Source organism: Centroberyx affinis, unplaced genomic scaffold (assembly GCF_046629955.1).
Source record: "Centroberyx affinis isolate AG114_WGS23_722 - 3 ecotype Tasmania unplaced genomic scaffold, CSIRO-AGI_Caff_v1 ptg002360l_1, whole genome shotgun sequence".
Taxonomy (NCBI): Eukaryota; Metazoa; Chordata; class Actinopteri; order Beryciformes; family Berycidae; genus Centroberyx; species Centroberyx affinis.
Genome location: NW_027280620.1, coordinates 343,839 through 358,046, shown reverse-complemented (window position 1 = coordinate 358,046; position 14,208 = coordinate 343,839). Strand labels below are relative to the sequence as shown.

The 14,208-nt window shown below is 42.8% G+C and overlaps 2 protein-coding genes across 5 annotated transcripts in view; both read left to right on the top strand.

Moving 5' to 3' along the window:
- Positions 1-1,321: 1,321 nt before the first annotated feature.
- Positions 1,322-7,830, top strand: jpt2 (Jupiter microtubule associated homolog 2). The gene is made up of 5 exons (XM_071533329.1): positions 1,322-1,462; positions 2,606-2,757; positions 4,706-4,857; positions 5,816-5,852; positions 6,314-7,830. Exons 1-5 carry the CDS (start codon positions 1,407-1,409, stop codon positions 6,559-6,561), a joined length of 645 nt encoding a protein of 214 aa, XP_071389430.1. The 5' UTR covers positions 1,322-1,406; the 3' UTR covers positions 6,562-7,830.
- Positions 7,831-12,281: 4,451 nt separating this feature from the next.
- The window catches only part of mapk8ip3 (mitogen-activated protein kinase 8 interacting protein 3), a 35,039-nt gene continuing 33,112 nt past the window's right edge, over positions 12,282-14,208 (top strand). For all 4 annotated transcript variants that reach the window (XM_071533302.1, XM_071533305.1, XM_071533304.1 and 1 more), the window contains exon 1: positions 12,282-13,178. In XM_071533302.1, the coding sequence (XP_071389403.1) occupies positions 12,873-13,178 (306 nt within the window). In that variant the 5' untranslated portion in view covers positions 12,282-12,872. The remainder of the gene's footprint in view (positions 13,179-14,208) is intronic.

The following is a 14,208-nucleotide window of genomic DNA, read 5'->3' as shown; positions in this document are numbered from 1 at the left end:
AATAGCAATAATATAATCAGTTATAGTTACATGGCATGTAAGCAAGAGCCATCTCCATACATAACGTGGTGCCTAGCATAGCTAACTGCTGTTGTTGGCTAACGTTTGGTAGCTATGACAATCAAACAAGCACTCATTACAGACACTGCTTGTAAGATAATGATTATTTTACAAACAGCCTCAATAACTTGTGAGTGCAAGAGCTGTAATAAAGTTTCCAAAATACCTTAAGTGGAGGCTGGTTAGAGGTATTCCCGAATCGAAACATAGGCTAACATGACTAACGGTAGCTCTTCAGCTCGCTGTGGTAGCTTGCTTCTGGGCTGCAGTGACAGTTCCTGCCAAGCGGTTCCCCACGCGCTTTATCACGCCCTTTATCACGCCCACTACTACTCGAAAACAAATCCCGTGATTGGTCAGACATACACGCGGACCATAATTAAATAAGATTGACAGGGGACCCTTCCAATGGTTAGCGAGTGAGGGAATTGCAAACGACCAATTGTTTTCTTCCTGTTATGCCTTTTAAAGTTGTTATTCTCAGTGTGCATTTTCAGCGTTCAAAACCAATTCAACGCTTGACTATAACGTTTTAGTACATTTACTGTACTGCAGCTTTATTTCAACGAGTTTTGCGTCACTAAGATACAATGGTCGCAATCAGTTCCGCCCATGAAGTGGACTGACATTTAGAGAGTCAAATCACAACTAATATAGGCATAACTCGTATTTACATGAACCAGTGAAATTACTGGATACGTGCACTCGTTTAAGGGCTCCGGTCGGCCGGTCGGCCACGTAATGTCGGGACGGAGTTTGCAGTCGTTTTAAAACGGCCTCCCAGAGGCAGCTAGGCTCCCGACCTGGCCGCTCTGAGTCATCGGTAAAGAAACAAAACAGAAATCCACATGGTGGAGGACAAACAATTTGACAAATAGCTCATAAGGAAGCCATATGGATTTTCACGATTGGCGTTGCTGTTTTATTGGGATACACAACGCGTAAAATAGACACAAACACTTCCAATATGTAAAGTTATAGTCTGTCTAAACTATGGTATGCTACATTAAACCACATTATGCGACAGCGGCGCTCCTCTTCTCACTTGATGTGTCATGTTTAGGCATAATAGGAGAGGATTTATGTCGGTTTATGCACTCGATTACTTTGCCGGCATCCGCCCGTCACGTGGACTGGAGGGTACCGGATGCCCTTAAACGAGCGCGCCCTATCATTCGACCGATTGGCGTTGGACCAGTGATATTCCTCTGTGTCAGAGTTAGGGCGGAGTTAAAGGGAGCTTGGCTGGGGCACACGCAAGCAAGAACTGACTGCTGGTCGTCTAGTTGGCTAACTGAAGAAGTTGTTTGTCTTCGGAGTTTTGACGGCTGAAAATAAAAACTACAATGACTTCGACGAACATGTTTCAAGGGTTGGGCAGTGGTGCAAAACCAAGTTCAAGGTAAAGAACATTCAATCGGGTACCTTGATTAGCTTTTAAGACAATAGCACAACATTACCTTATTTCAAGTTTAGGTAGCCGCCCGGTCAGCTAATCTTGTTCTGAGCTAATTTCGCTACCTAGCTTTACGAGAACTTCGTACTTGCTTTGTGTAACGTTAGCCATGCGGCAACACCGCCCTTACACTTCGGCTTTTAGCTTAGCTTCTAAAATCTGTTGTAGTTAGCTTATCTTTGTGTGGTCGTTCAACTTGAGCTGTCTTGGTTTGAGGTGTCTTGACGAACTTAGGCAAGATTTAGCTTACAAGCTAACCAACCAGGCGTTGTCTGGTGCGCCTGCGGAAGTGTGAAAGCCACTTCAAACTCCTCTCTGTGCTTGTTAACAGAGGCGTTGCGGCCACACTGTTCTAGCCGAAGGGAAGGCAGAGGCTCCGGTTCCGCTTTTGCCTCGAATGCGCCGGGTCTTGGTCAGCTTGGCTTAGCTGCCTAGTTCAAACATGTTTTGGCTTGTAATGACTTGAGGATACAGCTTACGCCTGTCAAGTAGTCTACCAAATGAAAATGTCCCCAGATGGTATGACGCTCTTTCTGAACATATATATGTATAATCACAAAACCTCTGATCCGATGGTGTTGGCTTAAGCTATAAAACTAATTCTGCTCTTTCGATGCGTGCTTTTTTCTCTTTTCCCCCTTTGTCTGAGAGATAACGTCACGTCAAACAGCATAACGAAATTTGTTAACGTTGCCTTGCTCATCAGCAAACATGCATATCTCCTGGAGCATTACTCAAGACATCTACCAATCGTTAGTGTCTACGTTAAATTTGGCATAAAATTGCATCTGCGCCTCACATCAGAATTCATTTCAATTAAATTGCAACCTCTAAAATGGCAATGCACACACTCTATACACTCGGTTTATTTTGATAGAAGAAGAGGACTGAATAACAAGCAAACCAGTAGAAAAGTTGCCATGTGACTTTTTTTAGACTTTCTGTCTCAGTGTAACCAGTTAGACTGCTCCTGTCTTTGTCATGTCACCCATGTACAAGATCATTGGCCTTAATGAGAGTAGCTTGGATAAATAACGGTTGGATAAGTTACTATAAAAGGGTCCTACAGTTTTCTTTTGTCTCCTGCAGAGTCTTGCGGCCTCCTGGAGGTGGCTCCAGTAACCTGTTTGGTGGCTATGAGGAAGATGCCGCAGCATCAAGAAGGCCCAATAAGATGGCCTCTACGATTTTTGCTCCAGCGGAGGAGCCCCAGGGAGGCCCCAAGCGCTCCAACCCCCCAGGTTAGATCAGCCTGTCTGGGCAAATGGATGAGTAGAGACAGGCCAGCCAAAGCATCTGTCAGTTCCCAGGGTGTGAAAACCGTCACTATAATGTGATCATTCCAGTGTACAGAAGGGTTGCAAGAGTTGTTCACTTGCATCATTCTCCGTACCTCTCCTTCCTCCACCTCCAGATTTTGTTTAATATATGATATATAGTCATGTATGTGCTGTTCACAGTTCCCTGTTGAAAAAGTTCTCACACTTTCCAGACAGGGACCACTCAGTCACCCTGGCTGCCTTATCTGCCCCCCTTCACTGTGGCATGAGCCTTCCTTGAAATAGTCAGTGAATTGCTGCCACTATAGAAGTGATGCAGGATATGACGCTCTTATTTACCAATACACAGGATTTACTGTTGGAATCCTTTGTGCCATAATCCAGGGTGAGCATTGATACAGAAGCCCAATTAGGATGACAAAAGGATGATGTACTAACCCACAAATGGTGACTATAGATGACATCAGGCTACGCTATCATAAATATAGGACCATCAGACAGGCAGGACCATTCAGCAGCCATATAATCTAAATGTGACAGGGTTGAGTGTGTGAGTGCGGGCTTGTCACCGGGGTTATCAAGTTTGTCACTGGAGTTATCAAGTGGACACCCCCACCCGCTCTCAACACCAAATACAACTTAAGTCACCAACACCCTGTATTTACGCTCAGGCTTATCCCTAGTTTCTAACATTACTCTGTAATTTTAGAACCCACTATTGATCTCAGAAACTGGCTGAGACTGATGATCAAGCTGCTTAAAATGGCCCGCTCAGCAGTTCAGAAACCAAATTGTATCAGCAAACAATACATCACCACTGATTAAGATTTTGTCACAGTTTGGCTTTACAGGTAGATTGTGGACAGTGTGTATATTATAGTAGGCGACAACCCACATGTATTTTCCATTCATAACTTATACTATAACTGTTTGCATTCACTGAAATGCAATGAAAAGAGAAGCACATGCTAGGATGGTTCCTATTGAAATGCGTGAAAATTTAGGTTTCAATAAATTGTTCATAGTATTTGACCTTGCGTTTGTTTTCCACAACTGTGCTCTGAATGCTGCAAGAAAATGGCAGTTATACCATACTTGCCAACCCTCCCAATTTTCCTGGGAGACTCCCGGTTTCATTGCCCTCACCCGGTTTCCTCCGATTTATGACAAATTTTCACACCTTTTTTTCCTTTTCGTTATCATGACCTGTTTCTGGCACTGTACAGCATGTATAAGCCCTACAACTCTAAAATTCTACTGTTTCCACCCGGACAATACAGCTACACCAAATGTATCGTTTCCATGGCATGCACGCGAAGAGAGCTGCTCGCCTCGTCCTCCTCAGTGAGTGACTGTCTTCTTGACGGAGAGAGAAATGGAGAGTTCGAAGAGAAAGAAATACTCGTTTAAATTTCAGACGTCCTGGAAAGAAGAATTCCCGTTTCTTACAGAAAGTTTTAAAGGAAAGGGGCATGCGTTTTGTAAAATCTGCCGCGTCGATTTTTCCGTCGAGCATGGGGGTCAGATTGTTAAAATGATGAAGTATTTAACATAAAAATGCTGCTGCAGTGTCCTTATTATTTTGTTATTTTCATTCTTTAAAAGTCAGCAGAATGCGGGAAACAAAGTCTCTGAAACTCTAATTTTTCAGGGGGAGGAGCCCCAGACCCCCCGCTTTGGTTTCAAAATCCTCCCTATTTTTGAGGTCTCAAGGTTGGCAAGTGTGAGTTATACTTCAGAGCTCTATTGACTCTTATTACTCATTTCATTTGTGACTGAAAGCTTTGCAGTGCTTAATTTTAAGTGGACTACTACTTCTCATATACTCCAGAAACTTGCATTAAAACAATAATAATAATTTACTAATAATTTAACTTGAGTCTTTTTGTTTTATGTATTGTTGGTGTAGGTGGGAAGAGTAGTGGAATATTTGGGGAACCTGAAGCTCCGGCTCAACAACAGAGACCCAAGCCTCCAGGTGGACCAAGCAGCAACATTTTCGGGGCTGCGGAGAGTGCCCCTGTCCAAAGCCCAACCCGGAGCCACCCCAATAAGCCAAAGGTAGACCAAGCACCTAAATGCAATATTTCACTTTAGTGGGGTCTTTATTTTTTTCGTCTCTCCACAGAGAAACAGACAGGCAAATGACTTAAAGGAACAGTTCACCCCAAAGTGAAAATCAACTCCATAGACGCTTGTAGGACGACCAAACACAGCGAGTTAGCCCCTGTGGTTCCATCTCAGCCTTTTCCCAAACTATTGAGGTTAAATGGGCCATATGTATACAGCGCCAAAAAAGTGTAAAACATCCATCAAATTCCTCCCAACAGCTTTTGTAGGATAATCCAAGTGTTTTGTAGCCGACTGTGGGTCCAAAAGTCCAGTATTTACTTATGTCCTATATTTTCCTCACTGGCACCCTACAGTAGGAAGCAGAGACTTCTGCCAGAAGGCTCTAGGGCGTGCATGTGAACAGAGCAGTGTCAAGTACACTCAACACATTCATACAAATGATGTATATGAATTACAAGCGGCCACTACCTTTTTATTTAATCACACAGTCGCTGGTTTCCAACCTTGGGAAAACCCAGAAAAGCCATGCAATTTTACTGAGGTGTTTGTCATGCCTGGGGAAAATGGAAAGTGTAAAAGGTTTTGGAAAAGCCATAAAGATTTACAATTGCCATACTATCATGCTTGGTCATGTGTAAAGAGCTTGGTTGCTGGTAGATTCCAGAACCTTTTCTAATATGAACAATATTTATGCCTGGAAATGAATTAAGTTCCTTATTGCAGAAATACAAAATTATGGCTATAGCTAGCCAAAATATTGAGACAGTTGTGCATTCACTGACAAATATTGGTCATGGAAATTGCACTAAATGGGATTTGTTCAGAAATTTGAACAACTGCTTTAGCTTAATTTTGAGAAGACGCCAGAAGAAAAGGAAATCTGTGTTAAGTCCTGTCCTTGATTCAAAGTGTATTACATCTGTTTTGTCTTGAATTTTGTTTACAGGACAATTTAAGTGTGGGGCCTGAACCTGAGCCACCAGGTGAGTTTGTTACATAATGGAAAATGTCGACGTGAACTTTGTCAGATTTCTCTTACTACCTTGACTCATCACTGTTGCTTCGGAATGTACTTACAAACCGTACAAGGTTAGACCAATTTGATGTCTATTTTACTGATACTCCACTTACTGTCCGTTCTGGTCCTTGTATACTTGGGTGCACATGATCCTATTAGACGTGGGTAATAAAATGTGTGCTTTTTTTTTTATTGGTTTTACCGGTATAAATTACACTTTGACAGGCACATGAGTCTAGGATACCAACCAATGAGTAGAGATTAAAAATAAGCTGATGCACACAAGTGCCTTCTTTAAGACGGGGATGCAGTAGGTACAGGGTGCAGCAGGGTCCATACTGGGAATTTATTTTAAGACTAGTATTCTGCTCTGGCTTTTTTTTTTTTTTTTTTTTTTTTTAATGCTTGCTTTTCCCCCTGTTGAAGCACCCCAGGCCAATGTGAGCCCACCTGAGGTGAAGGAAGAGCCCGCTCCCCCAATTGTCGTCCCAGCCAAGGAGGAGCCTGTTGCTGTTGCAGCCTGTCCAGAACCAGAGCCCTCCTCCCCCCCCTCCTCTTCTTCCCCTGATCAGGGGTCAGACAAGAACCACGAGCCCCACCTGGGGCCCAGGCCTCGCTCTCACAACAGGGTCATCAACCCCCCAGGAGGAAAGTCTAGTGTTGTATTCTACTGAACACACTCACCTACCACTCCTTCCTAGTTTTGTCCATGCACTCCTTCCTGTCTGCTGCCTACTTAACCTCTCTCATTCCAACTTGTTTTCCCCCTCCATTTACTTCAACTGTATGACTAACCAGAAATCAGGAATTTTTGTTTTCTGTCACTAAATTCCTGGTTCAATCTGTTGTCCTCAACTTCTTGCACTTTTAGCCCTATTCCTGGCTCCCCTCTTTGTCTGATGCTTTCGTATATCTTGAAACCCTCAAACATGCAATCACCCAAGCAACCAGTCAATCAACAGGCTAGCTATTATGTAATCACTTGAACTGTGACACCATTCAGTCAACAACGTTGCGGTTATCGCTTCTGTGTTTTAGCATGTATAAATATTCTATGCTGGTAAAAGGTGTTTTTTCATTGATTTGAAACAGATTTTGTGGCTCTTAAGAATGGTGGGGACATTGCAAGAAGAAGGCTTTGACATTTTGACATCTGCTTTCTGAGATGGTCCTGGTTTCAGCTGATTTGATCTGACTTAGTGTAAATCCATTGCAGATATTTGCTCAAATTTTAGCCACCTAACGTAAGATGCATCAGGGAGTTACACCAGTGCCAAGTTTTGAGCACTACCAGGTCTTCATTAGATGACTATATAATAATTATAATTATAATGTTTTGGGGGGGGAGTATTCCAAATTAGACTAGTGTTAGACCACAATTAATGACTGTATAATCAGAAGCCTGATACCATCTGATCATTCTTTCTGACTTCCCATTATGTTGTCTCTTCATTTTCTCTCTCCGCATTGCAACCTGTCTTAAGTTTAATCACCTGTTGTCAGAGCACAAACTCTGTTCAGGGAGAAATGCCAAAAATTGACTAAAGAAACAAAGATGGATGCTATTGCCTGCTCCCAAACTTTTCTGTTTCCTCAAAGAAATTCCATTTTGATTTTATGTCATGGATGTTAATGGCGATTGTATTGTGCGGGTACTATTCTGCTCTGTCATCATTGCTTGCTTTATTTGAGAACATGCTCTTCGCTTGGGGTAGGCCTCGGTTTATGTTTTAAATTAAAACGGCTGAACACAAGTGAACTCTGGAAAAGTGCATGGCCTGCCTGAGTCGAGGTGGGCTAAAGACCCTTATCAATAATCACCTTTTCACCACTTCACGACTGCACGTTCATGGTATTCTGTTGCCAGCCTGTCCCCTGAATGTTGATGTGCCTGGCAGGCAATGAGCATAGCAGAAGAAGAAGACAACCTGTGTATTGCAATAAAAATGTTGTTTTGCATTTGGAGTTTGTTTCTTTTGCTGTACAAAGAGTTATAATGCAGATATTCATTGTCAGTATATTTGAAATTAAGTAATGAAAATGACTAATGAATGATAATAACTAAGGAATAACAAAATGCAAGCAGAGAACTTAAATTGTTATGACATATCTGAAATCAAAGTAACTATGCATACCTTGTCAGGAACAGTGTTAATGTGACATACCCAAGCCCAAGTCTTGGCTGCTCCAGATTTAATGTAATTGCTTGAATTGCAGACACTGATGCCTTTGTCTGGCTTGGTCCTCTGGCAGCAAGCTGCGTGTTCTCTGTTAAATAGCCACACATTACCTAGGGGAATTTGTGTAATTTCTTTTACTTCAAATTTTGCTACTGCACATTGGAAACTGAGGCACTCTTATTTAGTAAAATCCTAAAACAGTAGATAGTTTGAATAAACGAGAGGTATCCAGTATACACAATGTGGTCTCGAGAATGGAGGCAGTGAACATCCCATCATGCTTAGAGTTGTGTGTAAAATGCCGGGCAAACCCAGTTCCTCAGTCCCAATCTCTCCAGATGACTGACTGAAAACAAGACAGCTGTAAAGCAAACTGACAGCCCTCCTGTAAAGATTACTGAGGCGTTTTGGAGGCATAGCAGCCACCGGCATTGCAACCGATGTAGAGGCTGAACAGGCCCCAACCAGGCTAATGGTAGAGGATGCTTGTATTGCCTCAGAAGTGCACGAGGATGCTGTTGCCCCGGAGGTTGTCGAGGCATTTTTTGGATGATGTCAGCGACTTTGCACCGACTCGGTGACAGTGATGCTGAGAGACAGACTGAGGCTGACAGGAGCATCGACAGAGCAACTGTGCTATATTCTGCTGCTCTTAAACTTTGCTCAGAGTGCAGGAGAAGCATAAGATGTTTTTTTTTTCTTTGCTCCACCTTTTTGTCCAGCATCCTGTGACTCATAGGCAGGAGGAAAACAACTGGAGATGAGAAATCCCAAATTTTACAGATGTGAGCCAATCCTCTGCTCGTTATTGCAATAGTGAACCTTGTGTTCAACATGAAGGGACCTGTGATGCTAAAAGAAAACTTCTATCTGTATCATCATTTTATTAATTAGTAAAAACTTTTGCATCCATAACTCTTTCTGTGATTGTCTAGCCTATTTGATCCAACATTGTTCAGAGTTTGTGATGCTGTAGCTTGTGAACTTGTTAGCTGGTTGATTTATCACATGACAAACTCGAACAAGGTGTTCAGGTGCTTGTTTTGATAAACAAATGAGGGCCACCGAGATCCAAGATGCATTCAGTCATATAATCAGGCCTTTTTTGCATGTATGTGGTTTTGATTCTGTTCATGATAGGCCTATTCTGTTTGCAATACTCCATGCACAAACACATTGCCTCATTTGAGATTTTAGATGCCACCAAAAGTGAGAGGTGAGCTAAGCTTCACAACTCAGACTAGCCTGAGTTTACCATCTGGATTTATTTTGAGACTATATTGTCCATTTAGGTGCAATTTTCAAGTAGTAAACTTGAAGATTGCTAGTTTACAAGAACCACTCAGATGCTGCTGATGCCTCTGAAGAGGGCTGGATGGTGTGAAGTGTCAACACACACTGTCAGTGTCTCACTGCCACCTACTGGATGGGACGAGAAAGACAGAAGCTCAGTGCTGATGAAACAAACCCAAAGGAGATTAAGAATTGTAGTCAATATTCATCATAGTAGATTCCAAACCTTTTTTTCCCCTTTAATTTTTCAGCAGTTTAGTTTACAATTTATTCATCCTTGACTCCATCATTTTGATTTGTTGAAACGGTTGCTGCAGTAGGCCTGCCATGCAGACATTAACACTGTTGTCTTCATTTCACAGTGGTGTTTGAAGAGGAGCATATGAGGTTTGACAATATAAACTTACTTCACATACTGTGAAGCCAAAGAGCCACTGTGACTTGCTGCTTTGAGATCTGGTTCTATCAGTCTTAACCAAGCAGATCCTCATCTGAACAGACAAAAGGTGAGACTAAAATACACCTAGTTCACCTCAACCTCATGATCTACATGGAGTGAAAATCTATGGTGAGAGGATTTTGAAAGGATCATCTCATGATACCATGAGGTTTTTTTATATTTTGTTGTACTGTACACCCAGATGCTTAGTTGGACAGAACTGTGTAATATGAAGGCATCTTAGATTCATTTTAGGGCATCGACTTTTGAGCTATAGGCCTTTTCTCAACCCAGGTTTTACGCTTAGATGACCTGTTGTTTGTCTCCATTATTAATCCTGTCCAGGGCAAGCTGCTGGTTTGAGGTTTCTTGAAGGAATGAATCAATGACAGGCCCTCCATAGCTCCCCAGTGACATGTTTTACTTTGTAAAGAGGAGAAATTTCCTCCAGTGTATCCAGTGATGTTTATTGTTTTATTTCAGCCGCTCATTTGCCTTTAATGTGTAGAAAGTTACTTGAATTCATAGAGACACCTCATAGAGAGGGATTATCCTCTCTCCTACATTTCCCCCTCTTTATGCCAGTCAGGTATGTATCCATTGCAGTAGGTTTTGAACTTTGTCCAGCTCTTTATGCAGATTGAAAAAGGGTTTTAGACACAAGTACTTGGGAAAACAACTGACCGTTGAATGCTTAATTCCTCCCCGACTTGAACAAATGACTTCAAGATCCTGTCATGGAACAAATGGTTAAGGTGAATTCTGTGTTTTTGACCATTTTATTTAAAAACCTGCATCCAGGTAAGAAAGTAGGACTAAGCCTACACTTGAAAGCCAGACGATTCCTGTATCTCTGTCCATACACTCATTTTAATATCTTTTACAGGGGCATCTGAATGGCAGTGATGATAGCGGCTGCTGGCATAATGTTGAGCCGCCACATTTCAATACTGTGGTTGGTCCAAGCTGGCATTGGTTTAAACTGAGCAGCCCAAAGGTAGCGCCTCAAATTTGGCACTCCCAGCCCCTTCCTGGTGTTCTGAATCTAGTCTCAGCCATTTTCCCGGCCAAATGAACCGAGAAAGTAGCCAGTCTAACACACTGAATGCAGACTTGGGGATTTAAACAGCGAGGATTATGTGTGCTCTCAATATGCCCTGTAAAGGTCATGCAGAGTCTTGACCAGTGCTCTAGATCATTGGCTTACTATAGTTGCCAACACACAATTTCTATACTGAAGGAAGGATAACCCTATCTCCAGAGCTTCAGTTTTATCCACATTTACTTTATAACCAGAGTAGTACCCAAATTGAGCAATTACGTTTTTCAGGAGCAGAACTGCTGATGCAGGGTCAGATTAGTGAAGTAGGGCATCATCTGCATATAATTGTGTTCTTCCCCACCTATCACAACACCTTTGAGTCCATAAGAGAGTGAGCACCAAATCCAAAACAATACAGTGTCTGAAATAAAAGCTGCCAGGACACACAGTTGAATGCTTTTAGCGTGTCCAGGCCAGGGATAGATAGGATCATCCTCCTCCATGTTAGCCTGGAAGTGGGTCGTTATGTTAAAGAGCCTGTGAATATTGTCACCAGTGGCCCTGGTTTGTGATATTTTTTGTGAATCTGGTTTGATCTGGGTGTATGATAAGGATGAGAAGTTTGTTGACCCTTATGGACAAAACTGATGTTAGTATGCGCAGGTCACTGGTAAGTACAGATGTAGTCCTGTAGGCGTGGCACTTGGTGTGGTCCTTCCTATTCTTTTGAAAGCATTCATGGCAAAATTAACATCTGTGAAAACCTATTTATACAGACTTGCTGCTTTTCTGTAAGGATGCTTCTCATCCCACTATTATTCATTTTCTTGTAGTCTAACTTTTCTTGTCTCACATTATTTGTATGTCTCTTGTTTGTCTTGATTGTAAAACACTTTGTAGCTTTGTTTTGGTAAAGTGATATGCAAATAAAGTTGGTATTATTATTGCATTCTCACCCAAAGACCTCTGCGGACTAGGGCCAGCCGGGAGAAAGCATTTCATTGGCCTAACATGAGTGTGAAGTTACCGAGAATGTAAAAAAACTACAACTTCCTGTCATGACTTTAAAAATAAAACCGTTATCACGAACGTGCGTTGTAACGGCTTTCTGGGAAATGAATGCAAAGTGAAATAAATGATATACTTAAAAAATAATATGTAGTCGACTGAAACACATCTGTGACGGTCGCGACAGATTTTTACATGTTTTCGTTTGAATTCAACTCCACCTCATTCCGGTGTGACCCCGGTGTTCTCCGGCTGACTTGACGCAGCGAGTCTGCTCAATGCAGACGGTGTGACGTCACCAGAGTCGGTCAGCTGGCACCTCCATCTGAAACCAGGGAGAGTCTCTCCGGTACGGAAACATCATCGCCACCGTGCCTGGCCAGCAGCATCGGCAGCTCGCAGGGGGGGAAAAATGGAAGAAACGATGTTATAGTGGCGGATTGGGCGTCGGCGGGGGTAGGGAGCGCCTACGTTTGTTTATTTATTTACCTATTTATTAATTTATTTATTTCGCTGCCAGTAATGGCTGGGGTCCATGGTTGCGGCTGCTGAGAGGCAGGTGCATTGTCGCGGACGTTTGATTTTCGGTATGGACTCAACGAGGGCCGATCCACAGGCTGGCCGACACCACATCTACTGCTCCCGGGATCGGATGATCACATCGTGGGGGAGACGGTAGCTGGGCGCACCCAGAGGCGATCTGAGAGGCTGGTGGTCGAGGAGGAGGGGGCCTCTTTACATCAAAATATAAGAACCAATATATTCAATACCGAGCTCAAGGTTATGCGCTATAAACACGGCCGGTACTCACCTCGCAACAGCCAGTCTTAGGTTAATTAATCTGTGCTTCTAATATGGCATAGATACGTGTTTTCTTTACATAAGGAAAGACTGTGATTTCATGTGCCCCTTTCTGCGTTGACTGGATCCAAACCCTGTGATAGTCTCGCCTATTAGGCCCAAACTGTTGGAGAACAGCCTCCTCATCTGGAAAAACCGAAGCCGGCTCCAGCAGCTGCCAAGATGATGGAGCTTCAGATAGACGAGGTGGTCTACCAGGACGACTACGGGTCGGTGTCCGTGATGTCGGAGCGGGTGTCGGGCCTGGCCAACAGCATCTACCGGGAGTTCGAGCGGCTGATCCGCAGCTACGACGAGGAGGTGGTGAAGGAGCTGATGCCGCTGGTCGTGAACGTCCTAGAGAACCTGGACGCGGTGCTGACGGAGAACCAGGAGCACGAAGTGGAGCTGGAGCTGCTGAAGGAGGACAACGAGCAGCTCATCACCCAGTACGAGAGGGAGAAGGCGCTGCGCAAGCAGGCGGAGGAGGTGAGTCCCCCCCCCGGCCCACCGCGGGCCTCCACCCGCAGCATCACACCCAGCCTGCCGGTGGAACACCACTGGTGACTGTGCACGGTCATCTGAGAGGTTTCATTTGATTCATGCCCGTCATGAGAAGGTTACACAATAGTCTCACTGTAATGCCTACTAATCACTGCAGGCATTTCAATCATTTATCATGTCAGCCCTCACAAGAAAGAACGACTGCAATCCCATAATAAAGTTTAGAAGGATGCCACAAATGTCATAATAAAACTATAAGTCTTTAAGTCCCTATAGAAGTCCCTGTAGGAATATTATAGTGATACTATATGACATAAAAAAATAATACAATTAGTCAAGATGCTGAGGTCAATGTAAAGTCACTATTGCAGCACTAGAAGTCTGTATAGGAATATTAAAGTGATAATTCTGGATCCATCCTTCATTGGAGAATGTCTTAGAGAAAGCATTAAAAAAAATCTATTATTTACTTTGTCAGCACATGCAAGCAAAACATATTCAAAGGTTGGACATATAAAGTGCTTACTCATAACGGTTTCGGTCCAAACTTATTTTTGATGATTCTTCCTCCATCTGATTTGAACTTGGTTAGATTCAAGGCCACTGGTTCAGGGGGTTGGTGCTGTAAGATTTCATATTAAACTTGTATCAAAACACACTGGCATGTGTGGATCGCAGTATGAAGCCTTTTCTGCAGTTCTGCTCAAGCATTTAACTGAATTGACCATTGAACAGGTACTATTACTACTACCACTACTACTGTTAACACTACTACTACCACCACTATTACAAGTACTACTACTATTATTATTACTACTGCTACTACTAGTATTAGTGCTACTTCAACTACTGCTACTACCACTACTACAATAACAATAATACTAATTATTATTATTATAACAATACAGTACAGTAATTAATTGTATTCATAGTTCACTTTTCTTATAGCCAAAGCATATATACAAAGCACAGTAGCATTAGTCTCATATACAAATACATAAGCACACATGCAAAC